Consider the following 27,682-nt stretch of genomic DNA (forward strand, 5'->3'; position numbering starts at 1 on the left):
CGCAGCACGGGCGCCGCCGCTCGTCCCGCGCGCGCGCAGGGCGCAGCCGCCCCCCGGCCCCGGCTCCCGCCGCGCCGTCGCACTGCGCATGCGCCGAGCAGCGACTCCTCCGCGCCTCTCTATGGTCGCCCGGCGGTGGCTGGAGCGCCGCTCCCGGGCGGGGCGCGGGGCAGGAAGTGACGGTAGCGCCGAGCGTCGCTGCGGCGGAGAGGCGGCGGGTGAGGCGGGGAGCGAGCGGCGGGGGCAGGTGAGGCGGGGGCGCTCCCCCTCCCCGTCCCCTCGTCCCGAGGGGTCCGGCGGGAGCGGGCCGGGAAGAGCCGGGGCCCCGGGTAGGGGGCTGGGCCTCGCTCGGCCCTCCCGTGAGGCGCGGCCGTGGCGCCGGGCCCTCCCTGGCCTGCCTGGGGCCGCCGTGGGGAGGCTGCGGCCGGGGAGCGGCTGGGGAGGGCAGGGCAGGGCCTGTGGAGGCTGGGCCGAGCGCCTGCCCGCCCGGGGCACCGAGGCCTCTAGCTGGGCTCCGCGCAGAGCGGGCCTGTGTTTACTTCTGGGGGCCTGTGTTCTGCGGCGGGGGCCGGCCTGGGCCCAGCCGGCGGAGCCGAGCCCCGCTGGGAGCGTGTATCCCACGCCAGCTGGTCCCCCCCGGACGGAGCGGGTGGGCCCTGTGGCTGCTTTCCTCGTAACTGAAAGAAGCCACCTCGGTGCTAACTCATCTAGCAGCTGGAGACAACGTGCACAGTGGCATTATTCTCAACCAGCAGTGTCCGTTGTGCAAAGCTATTGACTCACCACATGCTAAGTTGTTGCTTACAAACTATTAAAGTGCTGCATGCATGTTTGAGTACGCTCTGATTTTACTTTCTTTTGAAACTTGCAAGAATGTCAGGTGTTTCAAAAATACCCACTTGAAATAAGACGTGTGGGGGAATACAAGATATCAGTTGTGCGAAAAAACCCTGGAATATAACCCAATATTAGACAGGAGGTTTGACTTTCCACTTGTATGTAAACAAACAAATGTGCTCATGTTTCTCACATGTGATGAAGTAAATTGTTCACTGCATGGGTATTTCATTCTCTCTTCTAAATGATTTGCACACAAAGTGGTAGAATCTCCTTTGAGATGAGGAGTTTCCCTTGGTTTGGTTTATGTTTGTATGCAAACCTAGACTTTTTGGTTTTTTTTTTACTTGGTAAAGGAGACTTATTTTTTGTAAAGAATCCTTCTAAAGATGGTAGGACATACTGAACTCATTCCCTTGTTTTCAAAAAGAGATACAAAAAACAGGAAAGGGAGTGAAATTTTAGTTTTACTGGAGATACTTGGGGATGTGTTATCTGTGTTTTGAAAGTACTTTTTATCAGCTGTCATTTTGTAATCCAGACATTGTTATAATGGGTTAATATAAATACACAGAAACAGGAAAGAGAGGAGGATGGTTCTGACAAATTTATGGGTTGGTCACCAAATCTAGCGTTCACTTAACTTTGAAGTGTCCTGTTTTCAGTCCCCTGAAAGCTGAGGGAAGTGAGGAGGTTTTTTTTCTGGCAGCATGTATACATCCTAGTTATTTCCAGGTTTTTTTCCCTTGCATCTTTTTCCAAGAAGCTTGGGACAGGAAGGGCTTGAAGACAATTAAAATGACTCTCACAGAAATGTGGTTTATATACTGATGTTAATCTTCCTGGGTTATCTCCTGTGCTTTCTGTCTTTGTGTTCTGTAGAGTAAATATTAAGCGTTCTCCCTGTTACTGTCAATTACAGAATGAAAGGCAAATGTATACGGTAGTAATTTTCATTTATGAGCTTGTCAGCTCCTCCACGCTACCGTGATGCTAGTGAGCCTGTCATCTTCCTGTGTTCTTTGTCTGGAGGAAGAAATCTCAGATCAAAAGATGTGCTTAGCTGCTTCAAAGTGTGTTGATACAAGTTCAGTCAAGCATCAAAACTGAGGGAATTACGTGGGACTGAGCATCTTAACTAAATAAAGTGTGTTTTTCCCCCTGTATTCTGGTAGGACTTGGCACTAGAAAGGAGTGCAACTTTCTTTTTTCATTTATCTAATTGTGTCAGTAATATTAATACTCCTGGCTTTGGAGAGCATGAAGGCTTTTGTCCTGGACTCCAGTGTTGGGGTTTTTTTCCCTCCCCTCTGTATCTGTCTGTTCCATTAAAGGTGTTGGTTCTCATTTGTAAGTGCAGAGATCAATCTTCTCACTGCTGAGTATTCACAAAAGCTGTCCTGCCCCAGTGTTCAGATGTCAAAATTTTAAAAAGGGAAGTGAAAAAAAATTTCTGTTTGAAATTATAGGGAGCATGCCCGCAGACAGGACTAAATGTTGCTGTTGGAAGCTGTTGGTCTTGAATTCAGTTAGAAAATTATTCCTTTAATGATACAAACAGTGATCTGCATTACAAACAACTGTATAGGCGAAGCCCCATCCAGGGATTTACACGCTCGCTGTGATTGCCAGTGTCTGTATGGATGTTATTTCCACCCACAAAGAAGAGAGAAGCTGACAAAGCTGGAGCCTGGGTGGGAGCCAGGTTTCTGGGCTGGGGGATGCAGTTGGTGCTGATTCAGGTTGTCACTTTCTGCATCTTGTTACAGCCAGGCCTGTGTCTCTTCACAGCAATTGTGTGCCAGAAATATGGCTACGGACTGGCTCGGGAGCATTGTGTCAATTAATTGTGGAGAAAGCTTGGGAGTCTACCAAGGACGAGTGTCTGCTGTGGATCAGGTCAGCCAGACCATTTCCCTGACGCGGCCCTTCCATAATGGGGTCAAGTGCCTCGTGCCAGAAGTCACCTTCAGGTTAGTGTCATCCTTTCCCCCCCTCCCTTTTTTCAGGCAGGGTCTGTGATGGTCTGGATGTTTGGTTTTGTTTTCTTTTTCCCCAGACATTAGTTTTTTGCCTTAAATCTCCCTGCTGCCACTGAGCATCTTTGGATGAGAAGTGCCTCTCATGTTTCTGTTAGTTTGTGCGCAGGAGGTTATTTTCTGGCTCTGTGATCCTAGTGTTAGAAATGGTGTAGCTCACACTTGGAGGTTATTTGTGGGTGAGACTGTGTGTGTGTATGTGTGTATATATATATATAGGTTTGTGTATCTGTATATGTATTTTGTGTATACACGCTGTTGTTAGGTTTCTGGGCAGCTGAGAAGGATGGCATACTCTCTTAAAGCTTTGCTCTCAGCATGCATACTATATCTAATTAAAGTATGACAGAAGAGAAGGCAGAGTGGTAGATCACTTAAAATTATTGCCCTCATACAATTAAATGCAGTGACTAAATCCAGCTCCATCCCCTCTGCCTCCTGCTACGTTCTTTCCTCTGTGTAGACAGGAGGGAGTTGTAGCTCTCAGGAGTTCTTTCCCACCAGCTCCTGGTAACACTGTGCTTAAAAAGAATAAATAAAGAGTCACTCTTCACTGGAAATTTTCCTGTTACCTGGCATATTGTGATAGTTAAGACTGAGTCACTGATTTTTTAATAAGATTGATTCCCTGAAGTCTATTTTTTTTTTCCCCTTGGATTTTAAAGAGAGACAGTGGGGAGAGACAATAACCATATTCTTCCAGAAGTGTGAACGTCTGTAGCAAGCTCTGGCTACTTTTGTATCCCAGTTGGACAAAGTTTAAAATAGAAGACATTAATTTTTGATGATTTTTTTTTTCTTGCAATCACTGCAAATGATGACTTTTGTGTTTCATTTTGGCTTGTGCTACATTAGTTTCCGTATCCTTTTTCTGAGGAAGTGGGAAGTGCCATCCTTATCTGAGCATGAGTTGCACTAATCTAAGGGTAGCTTTCTGTAGAAACAGATTAAAAGTAATAGTAGCCTCAGGGCTGAGATTAATTATATTGTCTAGAAACTGTTAAATTACTGCAGATTTCTGCAAAGATCTGTGCCAGTTGATTCCATTTTCTGCTTGACTGATTCCCGTTTCAGCTGGGAACAACCTTTCAAATAAAATCCAGGTGCAGTATAGAAATAATCATTGTTGTTTTGAAGATTACTGCCATTTCCATGTAATATTTTGATGTCTGTGGAAATATTCTCTATGCTTAAGAATTAAAATACTTTATTTTTTCTTGTTTCTATTGATAATGGCATTGGAAAAAAAACACTGTACATTGTTGCAGATTTTTTTATAGGGGTTATGTTTTGCAGAGGTACCTGGAATGCTAAGTTCCTGAATGTCTGCTTTTCTTTTCCTGTTTTTAGGGCAGGTGACATTACGGAGCTGAAAATTCTGGAGATCCCAGGGCCAGGGGACAGCAGACAGTGTGGGGATCTGCAGCAGACAGAAATGGGCATCCCTGGGGTTGGATGCCAAGTGGGTCCCAGTCAGAACGGCACCGGGAAAGTGTTAAAGAAGCCCATCTCCAGCAGTGCCCCGCAGAATATCCCAAGGAGAACAGACGGGAAGAATCAGGATATTATCATCTCTCCACAGCAACAGTGCTCCAAGAGCTACATGGATCGACACGTGGAAACACTGACACAATCCAAAGGCTTCCGTCGTAGACACAATTCCTGTGAGTATGGGTGTTATCCTGCAGCTTTCCTTTTTGCCTACCTGAGTTACTGCTGCAACATCTTCCCTCTTTTGGCAAGAACGTTTCAAACAGTGCTGCAAACTTTCCTCTGTTTGCTTTTATGCTTGTGTTGCCACCTGAAGGTCTGGAGAAGAGGAAGTTAAACAGTGAGGAGAAAGACTTCACAAGCTGTGCTTCAAAGTATTATAAGTACAGATCTTCCAAATGTCTGGCACTTATCTTCAGATCTGTTATGCTTAGATGGTGATGCAATCTCATCCACAATCTTGAGCGTGTGAAGAGCAACGTACTGGTGTTTTCTTTACTGCAGCATTTCTGAGAAGTGTGGGTGACGCCTGTTTACCTAAAAAGCAAATAGTTCTTTAACAATTTTTTTGTTAAGGTGAATATTCAGGTTTAATTAGTGGAGATGTTCCCTGTCCCACCCTGTGTGTTATTCTGCTTCACCAGCATCAGATGTTAGAAACTGTAGAGCTGAATAATGCCAGTTACAGCGATTTCCTCATTCCTCCCGTCTTTCCTATTTGAAAATTGCCCAAGTGCCAGCCTCCGTCTTTCCTCTAAAAGGAACTGGAAACAAATTGCAATATTATAAAGCTTTTCTATTTAAAGCCTGTATAACCATAACCTATTACAACATCACCCTGCAAGTTAATTACAAATGTTATTTGCTGTGTTGTTAAAAATACAAATTAACGGGCTGTAATGGGGATGATGTAAAGATACAATCAGCGCATCTCAAAGTCAAGCATCCGTTATTTTTATTTCTGTTCATAAAATCTTCAGCCAGCTCTCATGCTGTGCCAAAACTGAATATGTTCTTCTCTTCTTAAAGTCCCCTGGGCTATGCTCCTTTCCAGATCTTCATCATGCAATTATTGAAATGTCAGTATATATATCCAGAATATTTCCATGACTTAATTGTTGAAGCATCAGTACGTATCCAGAGGATTTCCATGACTTCATTTTTTCCCCTTTCTTTTGTGTTTAGAAAAGAAACAAAACCAAGGTGGGCAAGGCCAGTTAAACGGGGAGATCAAAGGGTGTATTTTTGTGGAGAAATGCCTGGACCTCTGGAAGTCTTCCTCCCCCACCAACAGCTGCATTATTTTCTGAAAGGGTTGCAACTCTTTTCATATTCACTTCTTTAAATGATTGCCAAATAGGGTTGAGGGGAGGAGAAAGGCTAGAACAATGTGGAGGGGGAGGTGTGCACTCCTTGGCGTGCCTGGTGACCATCTTCAAGCCTGTCTGGCTTTGAGTGTTTTACTTCTACCCAGGCTTAAATACTGTGTAGTACTTGTTGTAGGAAGAGAGCTGTGACTCCTTTAGGTTTAACTTTGTTTTTTTGATTCCCCAGCTCTTCCTAAATTCCAGTTAGTTGTTTAAGTATGTTACTTTGGTTGTTCTTAGGAAAACTTTTTCAAACTTCAATGTCAGCTACCTATATGTCTAAAATAACTTCTGCTTTGTTTTATTCTGGTTGAATGGAGTGTGTAGGAGGGTTACCTCACCGCTGTTTTGTCAGTGTCTGGTAGGTCTGGGGTGAGCAGTGAGTGCTTCAGACCACTTGGGTCCATAAATAGCCTGCGTTGGTTTTACATGAGCACAACAGGAGGTCAGATTTTCTTTTACGGATTTTGAAAGAAGTTGAGCAAGGTGCTAGCTGTAGATTATTGTTAGCTTGGATTCGTTTTAGAACAAGTGAGGTAGAGAAGTAAACTCTTACCCTCCAAAATGTGTGTATTTGGAGAGTAGGGCAAATGATGCTTGAATCTTGGCAGGGGGATGGAGGAGGTCCTGGCTCTATGGAGGTGCTGAGTACAGGCATCCGGGAAGAGTGGGCTGAGATGTCATCTAGAACTTAAGACATACAGGGTTTATTACAGCTGAAAGTTGACCTCTTGATGCCCTTTAGCGTGCTAAGTCAGGGACAAAGTTCCCTCTTCAAAGTACTTGTGTGACAAGAATCAATAAACAACAAATTTCAACGCAGGTTTCACAACAATGGCTTCTGTGCCGTGCTGGCACCAGGCTTGTTCATGCCAGGGCTGGCAGCAAAAGCTCCCACAGGGATCTTGCAGGAAGGCGGCCAGCTCACTAGGGACTTTACATTTGCTTGTGTGCTATACATGAAAGTTTTTTTTTCCTAAGGAACAAAAAAAGCCTGGGAAGTATTGTTTATCTTTTGAGGGAGGCGCTTTTCTGTGCAGCGTCAAGCTGCCAGCTTGATGGGGAGCCATGTGCTGTTCTCCTTAATAAGCTTCATGCATACACACACAGGGCAGAGGCGCTGGAAGCTGCGATCCGAAGGAGCTGGACTGGAAGGACTGGCTTTCTGTAGCTGCTTGGATTAGGCCATGGAGGCAAGCGCAGCTGTGAGTAGCAGCTTTCAGGCAACGGCTTGGTCTGGTGTGTCACGCTAGTGCCCTGGAAGGCAATGGACACTTCTCCTGTTAGCCTTATCTCAGATTCTTCTGCCTGAGTTTTCCCTGCCATCCCCTTGCCCTCTTTTTAGGCTTTTCTCTTTTCCCTGAATGAAATTAGCTGCCAGTCGTCTTGCCTGTCCAGGTGGAGATGCTTTAAGAGGAGCACCACGTAACCGCTTGGAGTTCGTTGGAGGCCTGTGCTGTGTTCTGAGCAACTTCTATTCCGAGGTTGTAACACAGTCCGTGAAAAGACAGCCAGTTGTGTGGGTCAGCAGTATTTTGGAGTTGGCATCCATTGGTATGGATTAGAGAGCTGCCCACCACAATGCCGATATGTCTTGTTTTGATGAGGTGCGGTCTTGGCTCCCATTCATTGTGTCTGCAGGGGAGCCTGGGGAGCTTTCCAGCCATTGTTCTTGCAGCTTTTCAAATGCTGACAGAATGAAAAGCTGCATTAACATACTGCTCACATCAGCTGCTTCTGTCCCCTGGATCCACTGCATGGCGGTGGATCTATCTCCACATTTTGCTTTTCAGGTCAGCTGAGGGTAGCGTGGAGTTGTTTGCAGAAGAATCTGGCAATGAGTGTAAAAACTCTTGTTGGGTAACAGGAACAGACTGAGTTGTCATAACACTTGACATTGACACAAGAAGCATGCTTGTTTTGCCATTGTGTTCAGTGTAGGCTCCAGCTTATTCATCTGAATTCAGAGTCTCTTGACTTGCTTTGACCTGGAGTTTGCGAGCGTTGGGAGAACTCAGCCCATTGTGTTGGCTGGGTCTGGTTGGTCTTGTGCGGCTGGTAGCAGCAGTGTTGGATGCGGTTCCCTTGTCAGTAATGGCAGTTGCAAGCTCCATACCAAGCTGTACACAACTTCAGAGTGGTTTTTGTCAGCTTTTGTTTGGGGATCCTTCACAGAAGAGAAAGTTGTGCGTTAGTAAAAAGCTTTTCCTTTCTCTCAAAACTATGCATGTAAATGAGTGGTCACAGCTTGCATACTGGAATTCTGCTCGCCAGAAAGCCTTACCCTTTCCTCTGTCCTAAATCATGTTTTGTCACCAGCAACTCTTGAACTCTACTATCTGTCCTTCAGTGGCTTCTTGGCAAAAGGTGTATTGCACTCACCCAGTTGTTTTTATGTAAAAACTCCTTGATGTCTCCAGCAGCTTGAAAATCACTGTCTGAAAATGAACTGCCTGTAGTTAATAGTAATTTAAAATTATTATAAATAGTATTGTCAAAGTGTGGCAGCGCTGACCACACAATGCTGTGCTGCTAGTTTCAGTTGCTCCAGTATGTGCAGAATAAGTATTTCATGCTGGCTGTTGTACTGATACTGCTGTTTTGAAGAAGTAACTGGCTTTGTGCTGTAGTCAGGGATTTTCATGATGCAGTGAGGTTAGAAGGCAGGGTAGCTGTGTTGCTGCAAGAGACTTATGCTGTTAGCTGTCATAACTTTGTAGAATCATAGAATCATTTAGGTTGGAAAAGACCTTTAAGATCATCAAGTCCAATGGTTAACGCAGCACTGCCAAGTCCACCACTAAACCGTGTCCCTAAGGGCCATGTCTACATATGTCTTTTAAATACCTCCAGGAATGGTGATTTAACTGCTTCCCTGGGCAGCCTGTTCAGGGCTTGACAACCCTTTCAGGAAGAAATTTTTCCTAATATCCAGTCTAAAAGCCCCCTGGCACAACTTGAGACCGTTTTTGCTTGTCCTATCGCTTGTTACTTGGGAGAAGAGACTGACACGCACCTCGCCACAGCCTCCTTTCAGGTTATACTCATGAATCTCTTGGATGCCCTTTAAGATCTTTTATTTCACATAGCAGTGCTATAGCTATAATGGTGTTGGAGAAGAAGGGGAAGAGCTAACATCTTTCATTAGGCCAGGTGATAAAGCTGGGAAAAATTGATTCTTCCAGTCTCTTCAGTGCTTGCTAGGGATGCTTGAGCAAAACTTTTTAAACTGGTATAAGTTGAGCACTCAAACTCTTGCCGTATTTAAAACAAACCAAAACCCCAGAACCATAAAGGACTTGCACCAGGAGAGTTGTCATTGTGGGGCTTTTTTGGGTTGTTTTGGTTTTGTTTGGTGTGTGGTTGGTGGTTGTTGTTTTTTTTTTTTAATGGGGAGTGATGACTTTGCAAAGCTTTGAAGATTTCGGGTCTTATCTCTGGCTTTTCAAGGTGTGAAATAACTGGACACTGACTTCCTGTGTGTGCTTTGGTTGTTGCTGGACTATGGCATGGTTGGAGACTAAAGCTGAAGAAGTTTTTTGAGAGGGAGTGTTTAGGGTGTTTGGTTCTGTTTTGCTTTGCTCAAGTACTTGAGACAGGCTCCAGAGAAGGAGCCGCTGAGCTTTTTACAGACCTTTCTTGCTGTGGGGCTGGGAAAGCTTTCGGGCTAGTCACTTAAACAGTTCTCTAGAACAAACAAGCAACATGCTGTCTAAAATACGGGGAAAAATAAATGGAGTAAGATCCTTACTGAGACAGCATATTCCTAGTTGAGAATAAAACCAGGTATATATCCTTAGCAAGCCATCTTTCAGCATGGCATAAGTTAGATATGGTGTTATTGAACTTAGTATCACGCTGTATAACAAATTTTTCAGAGCTCACAAAGTCCATGGTAAGTGTCTGAGAGCCACAGGCAAGCCCATCTGTATCTTCCAGGGATGCATGCTCTGCTCCAGTCTGTTTTTGTAGTGCTTTCTGTAAAGGCTTCAGGTGGTCATAAGGGTGTTCTGGAGTTAATGGCAGCAATTTAAATTGTGTAATTGAGCTACTGAATAACTTTACTATAGAGAGATGAGTTCTGTTTGTTAACTTGGCCAAAACCGGCACGTTGGTTTTGAGTGTAGCAGTTCCTGTCCTGACCCTGAGATGAATGAACGCTCCTGTAGAAACAATTGACAGGAGGAAGGCCCTTCGCTTTCTAGGGAAGTGCTGTTCCTGGTGATGGAGTGGAGGATTTCACGCTTGGGAAATGTGGGAAACCAGAGCTCAGGTTTGTTTGGCAGCTTGCGACTGCTCCACCGGTCTAACCCAAGGTTACAGATAAGCCTTTCCAGGCAGGGGGAAGGAGGAGGGGTTTGTCAAGGTCAAGCTAGACTTGTCTGCACTTACAAAGGTGACAAGTAACTTTGTGGGATGCCATGAAGGTTGTGCCTATTGCAGATCTTTTTGGGGTATTGTCTAAGTATCCTTAGATGACTTGAAATTCTTCCTGTCTTCTCTTACTGATGGGAAATAATGTATAAAGACAAAGAAATGCTGCTTTTTTATTTATGGAGGGGGTATATAAAGAACACACATCATCCTAGTAAATTGGTGATGATTTGTTTCTGTGTTATCAAATGGCTTCTGTCAATAAATTCATTCGTAGAAATTACTCAGAAAAGTGATTGTCTTAAACTATAAGAAATACTTTAGTAGAGGAAGCAGTTTTGGCATAGTAACTCTTACTCCATCTGTTGGACACTGTATGTGATACCTGTAATTGCTGAAGTTAGCCTGAAATATTTTCTACTAATTGCATATTTAACAATAGGTATAGCAAACAGATTAGTATTGTCTGGACCCGAGTTTGTAGGGGTGACCTGAATGATAGCATAACAAATAAGCAAGTAAAGGGATATATTGGCCTTATAATTGCACGTGGGTTTGTATCAGTCCTTGGGCTCCAGCTGTAAGCTGACAATGAGGAAACTTTCATCTGTCTTACTCCAGAGAAATCAGGCTTTCACAATTTCTTGTGACTGGAAAGAAGTGTACTTAAACATGCAAGGTGATGAATTAAGTAGAATAATGAACTAGGAATAAGGAAGTGGACTTTATATCACTACAGAAATGTGTACTTAATGGTAGCAAGTGCAAGGAGAAAGAAATGCTTTATATTCAGGGCTTTAAGTTCTCCTTTAATGATCATTAATAGGTGGTCAGCCTGTTATGGAATTAAACACCTACATTAGTTTCTGAAATTTAGGGAAATTCCAGAGAAAGTCTTGGGCCACATGCCTGAGTGAACATGAGCTCAGTATAGGAGAAAAACTGTCCTAGATCATGTCTAGCTTATTATCTTATCACTAATGTTGACACCATGTTGAATTAAAAAAAAGTGGAGATGCACTTCTTTTGCTACTGTGGTCAAGCTTGTTTTTCTAACCTTGCTGAGATGGAAAGTCCCTGAAAGTCTCTCTCCTGATGCTTTTGTTCTCTTTTCTGTTAGCTTATCTTAGCATGAGTAATGCCAAAGGTGAGGGCTGTAGCTTCTTTGGGAAGCGTGTATCCTTTGAGTTGGTGGACTGCAAGCACGAGCTCCTCTCTCTCACAAAATTTGCTGAGAAACTGTATGAGCAAATGTGGCTTTTTCCATTTACGACACACTTTCAACTTGCTTTTATTTTGGTTTAGGGTCATCCAGCAGCCGTCATCCAAACCAAGTGACTCCAAAGAAGAGTGGCTTGAAAAACGGGCAGATGAAGAGCAAAGATGATGAATGCTTTGGGGATGACATTGACGAAATCCCAGACACAGATTTTGATTTTGAAGGGAACCTGGCCCTTTTTGACAAGGCAGCTGTGTTTGAAGAGATTGAAACTTACGAGAGGAGGAGTGGCACTCGTTCCCGGGGGACCCCAAATGAGAAACCAGCTCGCTATCGGCACGATGAGAACATCTTGGAATCGGAGCCCATAGTCTACAGAAGGATTGTCGTACCCCAGAATGCTAGCAAAGAGTTCTGTACGGGTATGCCATGTCCCTTACTGATAAGGATGCAAACTCTGCCACTTTTCTGGGGCATATGTGTTGGATTGTTTTCCCCAAGGGGTGTCTTATCAGCTTAATGTGGTACAAGCAAGGGTGTTCATTTACATAAAGTTGGATTTGTGCCTTGTATCTACATATAACCTTTTTTTGCAATATATCAGAGATAAAATATATTCAGATAGGGCAACAAGGTAAGTGTTTTTGCAGTAGGGAACAAAGCCGATAGTTGGATAACAAGAATGTAAACTGAATAGGAGCCATTTGAATCCTTTGATTTCAGTAGCATGATGAACCTGCATGGACTTGATGGCTGGCTCTTGAGAGGGAGGGATGGTCTCAGGATTCTGGTACATGGTAGCATGTCATTGTGCTTTCTTGATAAAAAGTAGATGTCATGTGCTCCTGATATTCCTTGGCTGGTAGTTACATATTTCTGCATGGTTTTGCAGAATTTTCTTTTTACACCAATGATGTTTAAACAGTTCTGGCTCTTCCCAGCCCTAATTCCTAACATTCATTGTACAAAACGCATTTTATGTGGGTCTCCCTGCAACTTACTGCCCACTGCTGCTGTGTGAAAGATTGAGAGTGTGCTGAGAGCAAGCTGTGTCTTTCTGTCCTTTGCTTTACCTTCATCTTAACTGTAAAAGGAAAGAAAAACTTCACGGCAGATGCATGAGTTGAAGTATTCATGAAGTGTATCATCAGGGGAAACTAGTTTAGCTCACTGGTGCCCGCTGCTGCACAGATGTTCTCTTGCAAGTCTGATTTCTGGTCCTTGCTGCCACTGCATAGACTCTTGGGGGGAGGTGAAGGCAGCGGGATGGATCAGTGAGCTGCCTGGCTGCAGGGAGGCAGCACTCCTAACATCACAGTGCAGAGAATAACTATTCAGCTCCTAATCCATGGCTCTGGGGAAGGGTAGAATTGTTCTCATTTTATGTTCAGTAGTATATTTTTTTGGCCAAGCACCAGATAATGGTGCTTTCAACAGGAGCTGCTTATGTGTGTGAATAGATTTTACTACAAGGAATCTTTTTATTTCTGTATATATACATGCTATCAAGTACAGCATATGTGCTTTATGCTACATTTAGGTGCCAATTCCTGTAATTTTAGTCTAGTTGTGGTGTCCTGCCTTCTGTTTGCATGCTTTTTAGCACTTGAAAAATGTAGGAGTGAAGGAGCTTTGGCATTCCAGGAACACTTCTTTTCTACATCAGGATGAAATAAAATTTCAGATCTTTTTGTGGAGAGACACTAAATAGCTGGTATCTGGGTGGGCTGGTCACTGAGCAGAAGTGTGATCAGGTCCTTGATCTGTCATTCTTTCTCTGCCCAGAAACTCCGTTTGGGTGGTGAAACACTAGAGGAGAAAGCTGATTCACTTGTAATGATTTGCTGCTTTTTATTTAAAAAAAAAATAATTTTTTCCATTCATATCATCCATCTTCCTGTGGATCTGTTCTGCTCTTGAATGAGGTAAAAACATACTGGGTCGTATCAGAGCTTGTCCAGCTCAGTATTGTGTTTTCAAGGATACTTATAAGGAAAAGTGAAAAAAACAGAGTAAACGTGCAGTGAGACTTTCTCCTGAGTGCTTTGTCTTTCATGATTTTAAGACTTCCTGAAGCAGAAGTGTTAGTTCAATATTAATAGCTTTTGATGAAGGTTTTTTTTCCTTCTGCTTAATTTAACTTACTGCTTTTTATATCTGTGCAAGCTTTCAATATCTCCAGAGTGTCCTGTAGCAAGAAGCTCCACCAGATGCCTGTGTGCTGTGTGAATAAGCGCTTCTTCATTTTTGTATGTGATTTACTATTTTTATTTTTTAAGTTTACTACTTGTCAATTCATCTTCCAGCTGGCTTGTTTAGAGGAGACGGGGCCTCTGTGTATGTCTAGTCTGAAACAAAAGCTAACCTACTGTTAGCTGCCAGCTTGAGAAGTATGGCTAATACGGTGTTCTAGCAGTACAGTTCCTGGGAGGAGGATTCTGACATGCAATAAGCAGCAAGCATCAGTAAGTAAATTCAGGGGGTGAAAATGAAATCATGTTTGCTAAACTCCCATCGTCTTTCACTATGGAAACTCTTGGCTCTTTCTTTGCAGTGTGCTGAAGGGAGCAGCACAGTGAAAGGGCTGCTGTTTTCTTGTTTTGTTCTTGGCAAGCCTGTGCAGGGAGGGTGGTGAACGACTTCCCTCTGTAGTTGCAGGGTCTTGCTAGCCTCATTAGCTACTGTTGGATGATTAGTTTCCCCTATGGAATTCTGGATTTGTTTGGAAGAAAAGCTGTCATGTCACACAACGGGCAGGGTATTGACAACTACAGTTCCCTGTCGCCTGTGCTGAGCCAGGCATGTTCACAGTCCTGTGAATGATGATAAAAGTGTCCCAGTGCTGTATTTCTCTCTATATTTTTCCCACAGAGGGTAACTTCCTTTGTGTCCTCTGAGGAAGTTTACTTTTACTTAGGAAATGCTAATGGCTATCTAGCAAAAGCTTTTGTAAACAGTTGTAACTTGCCTGCTGTTTCTGGCATGCAGTCTAGCGTTTTCTGTAGTGAGTCAGCCCTCCAAGGGACAGAAAGATATTCGGTGTGTTTGGAGTAATGATGGGCTGTCACTTGGGGGGGGGGGGGGGGGGGGGGGGGGCGGAATAAATCCTGATTTCTTTGTTCAGCAGCTGGAAGGAGGATGCTAAACTGTAGGCAGCCTGCCTCTTAGTGGCTCAAAGAGCAGCAACCGCTGAAATGAGATGAGAGTGCCAGTAGCCCCAAATCCATGATTTTGGCTATATCTGTGGCAGAAATTTTCTTTCCGCTTCTGAATTCTCCCTACAGACTTTTCCCTGGACTTCAAAGGGGAGCTCTACTTGCAAAAAGCACTTCCTAGTTACAGGAGAAATAAGTACTTTGTAATTTTTTACTCTAGTCCAATCTTGATTGTCTTAAAAGAACTCTGGCTGATACAGTGATTATTCTGTCTGCTATAATAGCACAAAAAAAGTGATGCTGGTGATTGACAGTGAGCTAATATCCAGCTCTTCTACCTGTGGAAGAAGCCTGTGAATCCTTGCATGCTCTTTTATGCCATGTTTCTGTGGATCTAGGGAATAGCCAGGATGTGCAGCAGTAAAACCAGCAAACTGCTGATGCCAGTTCTCTAAAAGACTAATCTGCAGGGCTTCCAGTCTGTTTTTATTACTGACTAAAATAAGTTGATTTGTGTAGGATGTAAGCAAAGCTTGATAAACACTTCAGTCTACCAGGATGCTTTTCTGAGAGCTAATTTTATGGAGCCCGGCTGTCACGTAGGTACACTAGCATGTGTTTTAGAAGTAAGCAGGGAATGAAGATGGGATCTGTTCCAAACAAAAATGAAAACCTGAAGCTAATAGAGCTTACCAGGTCTTTGAGCATGACTGAGCTGAGCCTGTTCCTGGGGCTTCACATACAAATCACTTCCAAATATATAATTAGTCTTTACTCTTTAGGGCTGGCTGCTATTGATCGGTCTCTTTATTTAGCATTACATGATGCTTGAAAGGAGGAGTGCAACTGTTTAACAAAAATCTCCCTCCCTGGAAGGGCTGATCCTTGTGTGAGCTGTCTTTTTTTCTGCTTTGAGCTGTCCAGCTAGAGAATTTCATGTGTGTTGGCATAGCTCTGTCTCGGTTCCTCTGTTGGCTATCAGCATTGAAATGATCTGTGTTTGAACAGCACCTTGTTTTGGGATCAGGTCTTGTAGCAGTAAGTGCAAAGCCAGCGTTCTGCAGGTATGTTGGAGCTCAGAGGAGTTTGCAGCAGGATGGAGTATCTCTGCTTGTCGTCAGTAACTGTATAATACAACCTGAAGCATAGCAGGCTGTACAGGTGGTTCCTTTTTGCAGTTCATCTCTCCTTTCCTCAACTCTGTTTAGTCACTGGTAGCATGTACCACATGCATACCATGGGTTCCAGTTCGTGATGATTATACTGGATTAAAACCTCCCTCACCTGGACTGTGGGCATCAAATGGGACTGAAATTCTCATATGCCACACCACCTCGCCTTTCTGGTTTCCCTTGCAGTGTAGGGGGGTGCAGATGTGTGCGGTGGGCTTGTACCCAAAGCCTGGCTTTTTGAGCAGTGGTGTCTGGCCAGACAGGGTCTTTGTGAGCACACTGGGAATGGGTAGAGAGCTGTATGCCACATAGGTAAGGTATGTATTTCTTTCCCTCATGTACTAGTAAGGCTTTGTCCGAAGCAGGTTCTCTTCTAATTAATGCTGTTAGTGTGGAAAATATGCTGTTTCTGTCTCAGTGTCTCTTCTGGAAAGTAAGTGGTGGGGGTTTTTTCCGAACTTGGCTGCTGTAGAACTTGTCAAGTGAAAGCAGGACTGTGCTCAAAAAAATCTGACTGTCCGTATTTCTCTGTTCTCCTCCTAACCAGACTTCAAGCCTGTCCTTCAAGAAACCTTTTTTCCCTATGGTAAGGAGATAATGAAAGAAAATATGCGCTTAGAAGTAAATTAGTGCAGCAGGTAGAGCTTATGTGCCAGGGTCAGACTACAAAACTAAGGCTGAGTCTGTTCTGTGAGGATGATGCTGACAGTATATCTCTTTTTTTTGTGTGTGTGTGTTCCATGTCCTTGACTGACTTTTCTGCTCTCTGTAGCTTTTAGCTCTTCAGTTTATGAATGACTGCCTTACAGCGATTCTGTATATTGAATGTGTGAAGCGTTTCTGGGATCTTTGAGTAGAGTGCAAATTAAGTTCATTTTGTCCAATGGCAGGAGAAAACAAAGCGGTCATGGGGCAAAATCTCTTTGTCCCTCAGGCAGTTTTTTGCTCAGCTGGGGTGAATTGTGCACTAATGCTGGGAGAGGCTGACATTGGAAGGTCAGCCAGAACTCAAAGAATTTGTCTTACTTTTTTTAGTCATCATTATTTTTAATTATCTAGCCCTTAAGGTTATGGAGAAAATCATTCATGGTTGTGGGGCAAGTAACTGTTTTGCTGAGTTGGCAGGCAGGTGGCTCCAGCTTTACAACCAGAAAAAGACTGCAAGTAATGCCTCATCTTCCTAAACTGGGCAAGAGTTATACCTGCTTCACATAGCCGCATCTTATACCATAAGCTGTGTGGCTCTGGAACCTAGAGTTATTTATTGCTAAAGGAAAGAACTAACAGCATTACATACAGCTTCCAGGAGATCCTAAGTCTAGTTCCATCTCATCCATTCCTGCAGCTTGCCTGTATTTATTTTAGCAGCTAGAGAGCTGCTGAAATAGACAAAAGATGGGGCTTACACGTTGAGTTACTCCAGCAACAACTCTCTTTTTTCTTTTTTTTCTTTTTTTTTTTGCTACAGCAAGCATGGCAGGCCTTTGGAATTCTGACAGCAATGTTGCGCTGGGCTTATTTGGGGAAAACCTCTTAAATTCTGGAGAGTTAGCTCAGTCCTTCTGCTGGCATAGGGTGTTTTAATCCAACCAGTATGTGTGTAACGTTGCATAGCAAAACTTGAGGAGAGAACTTGTTCGCAGTGGTAGTGCCCGGTATAGAGTGTGCCTCATAAATGGAGAATACTTCGTGTTTAATCAGGCTTCAGCACTACTCTGCATGTCACAAAAGTGTCTAGTCTATATCTGCCTTTTTTTTTTCCAGGCAGCTGTAAAATACATTTATTTAATATTAAAAGGCCTGAGCTAATTTATTTTATTACCTTCATTACCAGACAATAAAGATGCTCTGTCCAACCCAAACATAATTAAAGTTGGCAGGAGTTCAGTTTTGTTGCAGTAGTGTTATTGTTTGTGGGTTTACACATCACCTCCTTGATTGCTTTCTGCCAGAGTTTATTTAACTCCCCTCGGCCTGGTTTTGATAAGCCAGTCTGACTGGTTGGACCTTGCGTGAGTGCGAAGAAGGGAAGTTCTCTTGGCATTTAAGCCTGCTTCTGAGAGGGAGCAATTAGGACAAAGTGTAGCACTGTCATGCTAAATGCAAGTTCATCTCATGCCTCCTGCCTCCCAGTTACCCCCTTTGCTTTAACCCACTGGGCACTGAGTTGCATCGAGCTGATGGTCAATGCAGGTTTACTAAAGCTCGTGGTCTGGGGAAAATGATTGAGGGAAAGATGTAAATGGGTACAGAGGCGGCCTTGGCAATAGTCCTGCTAAAATCGGGTAGGTACAGAATGTAGATCAACTCACCCTTCCAGCTGGAGAGTTTGTGCATAATCGAAGCAGGGAATTTGTGGTCCTGCAAATTAGAAGGAGCAAAAGTACAGTTTGGGACCCCCAGTTTCAGGTTAGCAGAGGATGCATCCCATGAAACCATTTGGAGAGATCCTGACCTCAGGTCATTCATTCCAAGTCCTCCCTCAAGCTTGAAAAACAAGACCTGATGAAGTAGCAGAAGTGTGAATGGGAAAGGCAGAGCCGAGCCTTGCGTGACTCTGGAGGCTAAGAGGGTGTGTGAACACAGGGCAGGTGCGTGACTAGTGCGACGGCTTAGGATTATTAGTGGCTTATGACTCCAAATGTTCAGAGGCTGCTATCAGGAGTCTGAAATGACTTTGATAACATGCTTGCATGTGTGCTGCATGTAATGAAAGACTATTAGCAGAAGTAGCTTAATCAGCAGTTAGCATGCAAGGTCAAGTGTTTGAACACGTTTGGGCCCTCTTTATCTGCAAAGCACTAGCTGGTGTGTTCAGAAATGAAGGCCAGGAGGATTCAGCAGGATCTGCTCCACAACATTTTGCTGTTACCTTGCAGGAGTACCTCCGATTTGACTCTGAAAACCTCGAGATGTACAAAACCTGCCATTTGTGCCGTAGCTTGACTTAGTGGTTTGTGACTGGGGCACCCTGGGGAAATAGGGCAGTACAAATAATTCCTCACAATTAAAATGTATGCTTCTTTTCTCATTGAATGTGATACTTGCTTGTTACAACTGGTTCTTCACATGTTTGTTCTGGCTACAAAAGAGCCTGAGCCCACAAGTAACTGGTTTCTTCTCTGAGCGGATGTATATGCTGTGGCTGTTCCTCTTTGAGCTCATATCACTGCAGAGCATTCTCCCTGGAGCATGTCTTGTTCCCACGACTCTTCCCCATTAGTGCAGGCGGTCCGAGCCCTGCTGGGCTGCGATGAGCACCTGGGTGGCTGCCATTGCCCCGAGTTCAGAGGCAGAGCGGCTGATGGGAGTGCAAGGGTGAGTCAGGGCTGCTGGCCGTTGAACACTGCAGAAGCAGTGTGTGCTGATGGAAGGACCGAGTTCACGCTTTGGCCTGACATTTGGCATCATGCCTGAGCTCTAGCAGGCATCGGTCTGAGTCCTGGACCTTTTTGTCCCATTGTGCCCGATTCCTGTGCACCTCATCTGCCTGTCCCAGAGTAGGAACTAACAGTAAATTCACAGAACCCTTGCCCGGCTGGACTCTGCTGGGATTGCTTGTTTAGCTCAGAGCAGTGCTTGTGAGTGATGTGAACAGCAGGAGCTGAGAGCTTTTCTTGGTGGCAGCTGTGCTCCAGCTATGTGGCTGTCCCATATGGGGAGGGAATTAAGCTGCACTGCTCCTTAGCTGGGAGACAGTTAAGGACATCCAGGCCTTGCAGGAGGATGTTTCTAGGGAAGAATAGCGTGTTTCTGATTCTACAGTGCTGCAAATCCTTAAACACAGAGCAAAAGGGGTTGGATATCAGAATTATTTTGGAGAAAAGTTAGAATGAAGAAGCTGATTTCTGTGGCTGAAGGTATTCAGGGATATCTGGCTGGCTGCTGCAGCAGTTTTCTCACCTGTCACTTACATTTTGTGCTTCTCTCTCTGTACACCATGAGTAACTATTTTCAGTTTCCTTGCCCTCCACTATTCAGCACACCACGGAAAAATTGCTGTGGCTTTCCTCAAACTGATCCACCTTTTGGCAGCAAGGAATCCTCTGTATCTGTTTCCAGGAGAGTTTACAGATGTTATTGCAGGATTTATTTCTGTGAAGTCAGTGTCAGCTTGGCCTCCTGGAAGAAGTAAAGTATAAAAAAATCAGCCAGAAGAGTTGTTCAGGTTTGTGTTTCTCTTACCTGCAGATGCCAGGCAAGTTCACTGTAGAAGTGAGTGGGAAGGATTGTACCGCTGCCTACTGCAGGCGCTGTTCTCAGTGCTTAACAAAACCTCTCTTGTTTGTTTTCCCTTCATCCACATGCTGGAGCATTTCCTGGCTCACAGACCAGGCTGTCAAAAATGTCTGAGAAGTATTTTTCTGCAGGCTTTATTCTCTCAGCTGCATCATTTGCCTGCTGCTTCAGTGTGTCATGATTCAGCTTTTGTATCTGAAGCCAGCCCTTCTGGCATGACAACAGCTCAGGTGGTGCGGACGTCTCCCTAGTAAATGTGGGATGTCTTGTTTTGCTGTGATATGTGGGTTAAGGGCTGGAAGTTTGGAGCTGGTCACTACCGATGTCAGGAAGCATAATGCATCCAAGCTGTTTTGGTGGGAAATCTGGTTCACAGCTGCTCTTCTGACATTCACAGTGATTAGGAACATTTAGATGTGCTTGAGTGTGGGTTAAAGCACTGGTGACCTGTAAGTCAAAAAGGCCTTTTCAGTCCATGCATTGCTAGAATTGCCAGGTGCCTGCTGAATTTTTGTGGAAACATATTATTCCAAGACCAGCAGTTGTGTTTAGCTGTCTCTGCTTCGCCCAGAGTAAGCTGACTCTGATGCGCTAGTTTGGATTCATTTGATGGTCTCGGAAGGGACCTGGATTACTGGGTTAAAGCAGACCCTTGGTAGCAGCTAATAAGCCTTTTCACTGTCATTATTTCTAAGTGCTGTTACATAAAACCTTACTAGTCTGCAGCATTCTGGAAAAATCTCTGATAATACCCATTTCTGTCTTCCTCCCTCCCCTCTCTTTGAACCCTAGACTCCGGGCTGGTTGTTCCAAGTGTATCTTACGAGCTTCACAAAAAGCTGCTCTCAGTTGCTGAGAAGCATGGGCTGACTCTGGAGCGGAGGCTGGAGATGACAGGAGTGTGCGCAAGTCAGATGGCCCTGAGTCTCCTTGGGGGGCCCAACAGGTAAAGCAGTTCCCTTTTGCTCTGCTGCGGGTTTGCCCCCTCTAAGCAGGGCTCATCTTGTCTTGCTCCATTAAGTGGGGCTGAGGGAGAAGAGCCGGAGAGGTTACCTTTGAGTCAGTGCCTGCTGCTGCTTGCTCTAGTCCCTCAGTGGTCCTGCAGCTGGAGGCAGCTGTCACCACTCTGCCTTCCTTGCCTCTGAAAGAAAAATACCCTCATCCTAATGCCATGCAGACCTGTGTCGTAGCTCCTGCATCAGCCTGTTTCCAAATGGTGAAGTGTGAGGCTCAAGCTCCTGAAGTAGGAGAGAGACTTACAGTAGGTTTCCATGTTCTTACTGTTCTTTTCCTCTCTCTAGAAAAGGGCTGGCTGAACATACCGTCTTGGGTGGGTGACTTACTGAGGGCTTCTCTTTGGCTCCTGTGTCCCAGAAGCAGAAGTATCCCTTGAGTTAAAGACAGAACAGGCAGACCTGAGATTTTTCTCTCTTGCTTAGTGGGAGTTTTTTCAGGGAACTGAGCTTTATGCAGGTGTAGCCCAAGGCAGATTGAACCATTGCGGAATATGTAGCAAGCTAGTCCTTTTTGCAAATAAGGAAACCTTCCTTTCCTTTGTTGTTTTTACATGGTACAAATTAGTTATATCAATAAAACCAAAAGCCAGCTCATGAAAACAAAGTGCTGCTTAGCTTTTCACAGTGCTAACTTAGCTTTCAGGCATCTGCACCAAAACTGAGAATATCCTGCCCTTTCGGAGGGCCCAGTTTGCTAGCAGGTTTGGAGTGCACTTACTGCTTGGCACGTGAATATATGTTCTGACTCCTTTGAAAGGTCTGCTCTGTGCCTGCATAGCGATGTGCCTTACCATAGCTGTTGATGTGGGCAGACAATTGCATGTGTATTTTTATGTTGTTAATAGCTGCTCCAAATTATTTGCTCCGGAAATGGAAGGTAAGCGTTAACTCTCCATATGTGTATTTGGTAGTGCTTTACCAGGGACCTGACCATTTGATTGAGAGCAGCACTGACTTTATCAACTGAAAATCCTAGTGTAAGCCACCCTTGGTGGCTTGCAGGCCATTTAAATAGATCAGCTTTATTTTGCAGTTGTTGAGGCTTAGGGAGTAGAAATTATTTTTCTTCATTTTTTTAACTGTGGTTCTGCTGACGAGAGAAGTCAGCCCATATTTTTAAGGTTATATAGGACAGCTTTCTTCTAAAATCAGAGGGACAAAGAAAAAAACCTCCTAAAAGTGAAATTGCTTGCTACACGAGCAGTGCAAATACCCCTGCTTTGAAAGTATGAGTTGGTTTCATGCTGAGCTAGGAAAGACCGGGACCTTGTGCTCTCTGCTGTGGGTGCAAGGAAGTCTGGAAGGGAATGTGCAGGCAGAGCAGCTCTCTGGCATCAGCACTACAAAAGGGTGTGGGTTCCTTCTTCAGAGGCAACGGAAGATTTGCAAAACACCTGCTAATTTACATTGTAGTGATTATTTTTTTTAATTTTTTGTCTTGCAGGAAGAAGGTAGGAGATCCTGGGGTTTATTAACAGTCCCCTTTTGTCTGTGTTTCAGGCTGAATCCGAAGAACGTGCATCAACGGCCTACGGTAGCCCTGCTGTGCGGCCCCCACGTGAAGGGGGCCCAGGGGATCAGCTGTGGGCGGCACCTCTCCAACCACGACGTCCACGTCATCCTTTTCCTTCCCAACTTTGTCAAGATGCTGGAATCCATCACCAACGAGTTGAACCTTTTCGGCAAGACGCAAGGCCAGCAGGTGTCCAGCGTCAAAGGTAAGCGGCTGGGGAGCAGATCTGCTCTGGGCTGCCCCGCACCTGGCAGAGACCTGCGCGGCTCGGCTCCCCGCTGCCTGCCTGGCCCGGTGGCACCATCTAGTGGCACTGCCACCGGCAGGTGGCTGCCTGGAGGCTGGCAGGGCAGCAGCCACTTGAGAGGTTCAACACTGGAGCGGTTGTGCTGGTGCAGATGTTTCCTGTTTGAACAAATATGGAAGAGCTGCTGCGTGGATCTGAGTCAGGCCAGCCGCTGTCTTAGCATAAGGGCCTTCCTTGTTCGAGCACATCGAAACTGCAAGCAAATGAGCATCCTGCTGCTGCTTCAAATCAAGCAGGCAGCTTTGCTGAACTAGGCCCAGCAGTTGTCAACATTCACATCTCTTAGTATGTCCTAGGATAAACCAATGCTCCATCTTCTGTGAGAGAGCTGGCTTCTGTTTGTCATTTCACCAGTGTTCGTTTTAAACCTGGTCCATTTAAACTTCTTGGGAGAAACAAACCTGGGAATTAGGGCACTGTACAATGTTTTCCGCTTTGGCGGCGTGGGGGGCTGTGTTGTGCTGGCTGAGCTACTTGCCTCTTAGTAAAGATTATAAGCGATTTTGCACCAAGGACTTTGTGGTCTGTCGGGTAAAAGGAATGCAGTGGATGTGGTACAGAGCAGGTGAGTGCACTGAGACTGGTGGAGCTCAGTGGGGCAGGCAGCAGTGCAGCTCAAGCTGCCTTTCCATAGCAGAGCTGGTTGGTGTGCTCCAGAAAAATAGCTTTCTTTTCAGCTTGTGGAATATAAAATGGTCCTTTTATAACGGAGAGAGAGCAGTGCTGCTTCCCTGGGCTGCCTGGACTGGTGAGCCAGCTCAGCAGCAGCATCCAGGGCTGCTCACGTGCTGACCACTTGAGGAGATTTTTGTACCTGAGAGTCTGTGAATGTTCTCCAGGGTGCTAAAGAGCTTTTAAATATTGGTGTCAGTGTCTTTTTTGCAGAATGACAGCAATAACAGGTAAGACCAGGCTGTCTTACCATGCAGCGAGACTGTGGGTGCTGGAGGCAAAAATGAAAAATCTGCTGGCGGTGCAGGGGGGGAAGGCACTGAGCCTCAGTTTGTGGTTTCAGGTTGATCCTCAGCACTCAGCGGTGTTTGTGTTTCTTTCAGATCTCCCAGATACCCCTGTTGACCTAGTGATCAACTGCCTGGATTGTCATGAAAATGCCTTTTTGAGGGATCAGCCTTGGTACAAAGCAGTTGTGGACTGGGCCAACCAGAACCGGGCACCCGTCCTCAGCATAGACCCTCCGATAAATGAAATGGAGCAGGGCATCGATGCCAAGTGGTCGCTGGCCTTGGGCCTGCCCCTGCCCTTGGGCGAGAGGGCAGGGCGCGTGTACCTCTGTGACATTGGCATTCCCCAGAAGGTCTTTCAAGAAGTGGGAATAAACTACCACTCGCCTTTCGGCTGCAAATTCGTCATCCCCTTGCACTCCACTTAGAGCCCATCCAGCCATGGCTCTGAAGGGAGAGAAGAGAGAAGGAGGAGGTCTGTCAAATTAAGCTGTCCAGTGGATCCTGACTAGTAAACTCGTGACGCCTTAAGGATGTGAAGTTCTGGAGAATTTTCCTTCCAGAAGAAACATTGTGTGTTTAAAAAAAAAAAAAGAATAATCATAAAATGAAACAAAAAGAGGAGGAAGTGAATGTTCCTGCAAAGCTGTTTTCATTCTCTTGTGCCATTGTATGAAGGAACATGCAGGATGATGGTGTCTGTCCCCAGTGAAGGCGGCTGCTGCTGCCCAGCCCCAGCCGGGAGGCTCTTTAATGAGGGGGTGTACGTGGAGGTGGTACAAGTGATGGGTGGTTTGGAGATTTGAGATGTGTTTCTGTCCTTCTGGGTGGATAGACCCAGCGAGGGCATCCTGGTGGGAACAGCACCCCTTGATTGTGTAGAAATACCTTCTGTTGCAGTCATAGCAGAAGGGAGGACGTGGTTTCATTCCGTTGTTCTTTTTGACTCCCCTCCCCTGTTTTATGTTTCTGAAGGCAGTTGTAGCTTGCTCTCCCTCCTGGACCCTCCAGCTCCTCAAGGAGAGCGTTCCCTCTTTGGAAAGCTTGTGTCAAGAGCAGAAGCTCTCAGGTTTCACATGCTCTGGGAACACTGATGTCCTCAGCTAGGCCTTACTTGCTTATATACTTTGTTGGGTTTTTGTTTGCTTAGTGGGTGAAACCCAGGATACGGGAATGAGGTGTGTTTTGGAAAAGAACTTTTCCAGGATAGTTGTGTGGGGGTTTTGGGGGGTTGTTTTTTTGGTTTTCTTTTTTTCCCGCCTTCTTTCTGGCACAGTGAGTGGCTGAATTGGGGAAAGGATAGTGAAGCAGAGCAGTGTCACTCTTCAGTTTGTTGCATGGTGTATGGTGCAGGTGATATTTCCCCCAGTGCTTCCAGTATCCCTTCTACACTCAATGTGGTTTGGGAAGTAGGTCACGGATCCGTTCATTCCCTTTGGACTCAAAGCCTGCGTATAGGGTGGGCTTGTGTGTGTGTCTGTGTGCTGGGAACCAGCTTGAGGAGGGCCTTGGGTCCTCAGCTCACAGGGTCCTGTTTGCCTGTAGGGGATGGTGTGGTGAGAGCTGCTGCTCTTCTGGAGGGGAACGGCAGGCGGGTTTTGTTGAATTACTGTAGAGGATCTGCCCTGGGTTGCTCTGCTAACTGCTCTTGTGCAGCACTTGCTTCCCACGTGCTGCCAGGAGGCATTGGGTTATCTTCTCCCGTGTTCATTTTGTTGACCCTGGTGCAGGGACAAGCTGAGAAACCCTCAGCTCAGCTGGCTTTGGGAGTCCATCATGCTGGCTCTGTGCTGCTCTCTGAAGGCTTTGTGCCCGCTGAGCCAGGGAAGTGCTGAACCTAGAGTGATGCAGGAGGTGCTGTAAGGGCGAGCTGTTCCCTCTGAGGAACTGGGCAGAGGCAAGGCAGGGTCCCTGTTCTTGCAAAGTGGCGCTCAGCTCCCTCCTTGCTCCCAGTGCCAAGAGTGTGGGTGGTACTTGAAGCTCTGCTGCTCTTCTGGTACCCTGCACAGACCCTGTTCCTGGCATCTGGGAGAGCTTTAGAGCTTGAAACAGTGCCTTTTCTCCAGGAGAGCTGGATCTTTTGTGAGGCTGAAGCACAGGGATATCTAAAAATGGTCACCTGCTGTTGCAGCTGCTCTGTTGCTGGGCTCTGCTAAGCAGGTGAGTCCCACTTAGCAAACCTACTGACCCGCTCGTGCTCTGAGTAGTGAGGATTTACAGGTCAGGCGCTTGTCTTTCCCTTTCATCTGCTTAGAACAAAGGCCAGGTGTATTGAGGGAAGAGACTTTCCCAGTTGAAAAGAAGCAGTGGAGTAATTGATGTCATCTGGAAGCATGGAGTGATGGGGGAAAACCCAGCCTGTAAGGACAGGAGGCTGGGGGGTGCTGGGGCTCACCCCCACAGCCCGCTGGGGTCTCTTCCCCTGCCAGACCACCTGCACTGTGCCGTATCTACCTCAGCAGGATGAAGGGCTCTGCCCCTGTCGGTGTCTGGACCCCAGGTTCCCCTGAGCTTCTGTCACAGCTGAGGGTTGGATTGGCTGAACTGTGTCTGCCGGCTTACTCTGAGTGGCCTTGGCACTCACACAGAAGGGCTCGAGGGCTTGTCGGTGCTGTGATGGGTGTAGCTCTGCCCTCGAGCAGTTCCTCTCCGGCAGAAAAGGCAAAGCTGGAGCACCTATTCCTCAGGTGACCCATGTTTCAGCTAGAACTTGAGTGGCATTTAACAAGCTGTGGTTCTGACTCAGCTGCACTGGGAAGGAATAGCACTGTGGTTGGATATTTAACATGCAGATGCTAGGCTTCCCTCTGCCTGCCTTGTTTCTTTGGCTGTTTCAGTTTCATCTAATCTTTAGCCAGGCAGAGAAGCAGCAGCTGGGTTAAAAAGGTGGATGACTTTGCTTGGTTGTTGCTGTAGTAGCATTAGCTTTAGTCCCCTTACTTTCACTTCCTTTGCTCAAGACATTCGGTAAGAGAACTTGCTGTTTCTATTCCTGCTTTTCTTGAACCAGGCTGCAGCTTTTCTTGCCCCTTCTGGGTTTGACCATTAAACTGTAGACTGTATGCACTGAGCACGGTGTGTAGAAATATTCAAGTCTTCATCACAGGGTCCTTGTCTGCCGCTCTGCTGCTGTGCCACTGGCTGGAGGGCACTGAACCAGGTGAAGATGTTTTTGCAGGGATGGCGGTTGGAATCACATCTCTATTTGCTGCTGGACAAATCCAGGAAGCACCAAGACGCCGGTGCGTTGCCAGCCATGCAGCAATAGGGTTCCCCACGTTTAAGCAAAAAAAATTAATACAGTGAGCAGTATTGCACAACACAAGGGTACAAACCCTCAGGGAAGGAAAGGGATTCCCAGTCCCTACTTGTGCGGTGTTTAGGGCACATCAGGCAGCTCTGGGCTGTGTTGGACACAGTTGAACTTCACGGTGTGCTTGCTTTCTGGGGGTGAGAGTGGATTTGGGCATTTGGCAGGCTGACTTGTGGAAGCACTGGCCTCACCCATGTGAAATGCATCTTATGTGCAGGTGTGAGAAGGGTCTGGGTCCCTTCTTCTCCCCCTTTCCTCACATCACCAGTTAGTTCAAAGAATGGAACACTTTTTTTAGCTGTGTTTGATATGGTCTCTACCCCCAACCTTAACCACCATCTTAGGAACTGCCCACGAGTGCTGCTCTGGTCACTAACATGTGACGATCACTGCACTGTCACTGCTTGATACTCCATTTGTGACCTAATGTTTGTAATGACTAATTCCTGCCACTACTGGGGGATGCCCTGAAATAAAAGTGCAACTATTCATGTGTGCTATTCGTGTGCAGCTGTTTATTTGTCCGCTGTTGCGCTAGAGCCTGACACTGCAGCTGGAGCAAGCCTTCCCGCTGCTCTGCGCGGTTGAGGAGCAGGGACGAGGGGGGGTCAGTCCGTGCACCCTCGCTCTTTGCCCTCCAATGCAGCAGAGATTCCTGCTGCTTAGTTTCCAGTTAAT

General features: G+C 45.8%; 1 protein-coding gene across 2 annotated transcripts; it reads left to right on the plus strand.

The window, feature by feature from the left end:
- Positions 1 to 158: 158 nt before the first annotated feature.
- EDC3 (enhancer of mRNA decapping 3) lies at positions 159 to 27,499 on the plus strand. 2 transcript variants are annotated; one of them, XM_056345264.1, is made up of 7 exons: positions 159 to 247; positions 2,629 to 2,810; positions 4,227 to 4,540; positions 11,414 to 11,749; positions 20,686 to 20,839; positions 22,410 to 22,627; positions 23,785 to 27,499. In XM_056345264.1, exons 2-7 carry the CDS (start codon positions 2,647 to 2,649, stop codon positions 24,117 to 24,119), a joined length of 1,521 nt encoding a protein of 506 aa, XP_056201239.1. In that variant the 5' UTR covers positions 159 to 247; positions 2,629 to 2,646; the 3' UTR covers positions 24,120 to 27,499. The 2 variants fall into 2 exon arrangements, with proteins under 2 accessions (XP_056201239.1, XP_056201240.1); XM_056345265.1 differs by having other exon boundaries at positions 173 to 218.
- Positions 27,500 to 27,682: the final 183 nt, after the last annotated feature.

This window comes from Falco biarmicus, chromosome 7, assembly GCF_023638135.1.
Source record: "Falco biarmicus isolate bFalBia1 chromosome 7, bFalBia1.pri, whole genome shotgun sequence".
Classification (NCBI taxonomy): Eukaryota; Metazoa; Chordata; class Aves; order Falconiformes; family Falconidae; genus Falco; species Falco biarmicus.

Bases quoted from the DNA above. Each gene is read 5' to 3' on its own strand.
- EDC3 (XM_056345264.1), top strand. From the start codon at position 2,647: ATGGCTACGGACTGGCTCGGGAGCATTGTGTCAATTAATTGTGGAGAA. The intron at 2,811-4,226 runs GTTAGTGTCATC...TCCTGTTTTTAG, and splicing joins GTGCCAGAAGTCACCTTCAG to GGCAGGTGACATTACGGAGC. The intron at 11,750-20,685 runs GTATGCCATGTC...TTTGAACCCTAG, and splicing joins TAGCAAAGAGTTCTGTACGG to ACTCCGGGCTGGTTGTTCCA.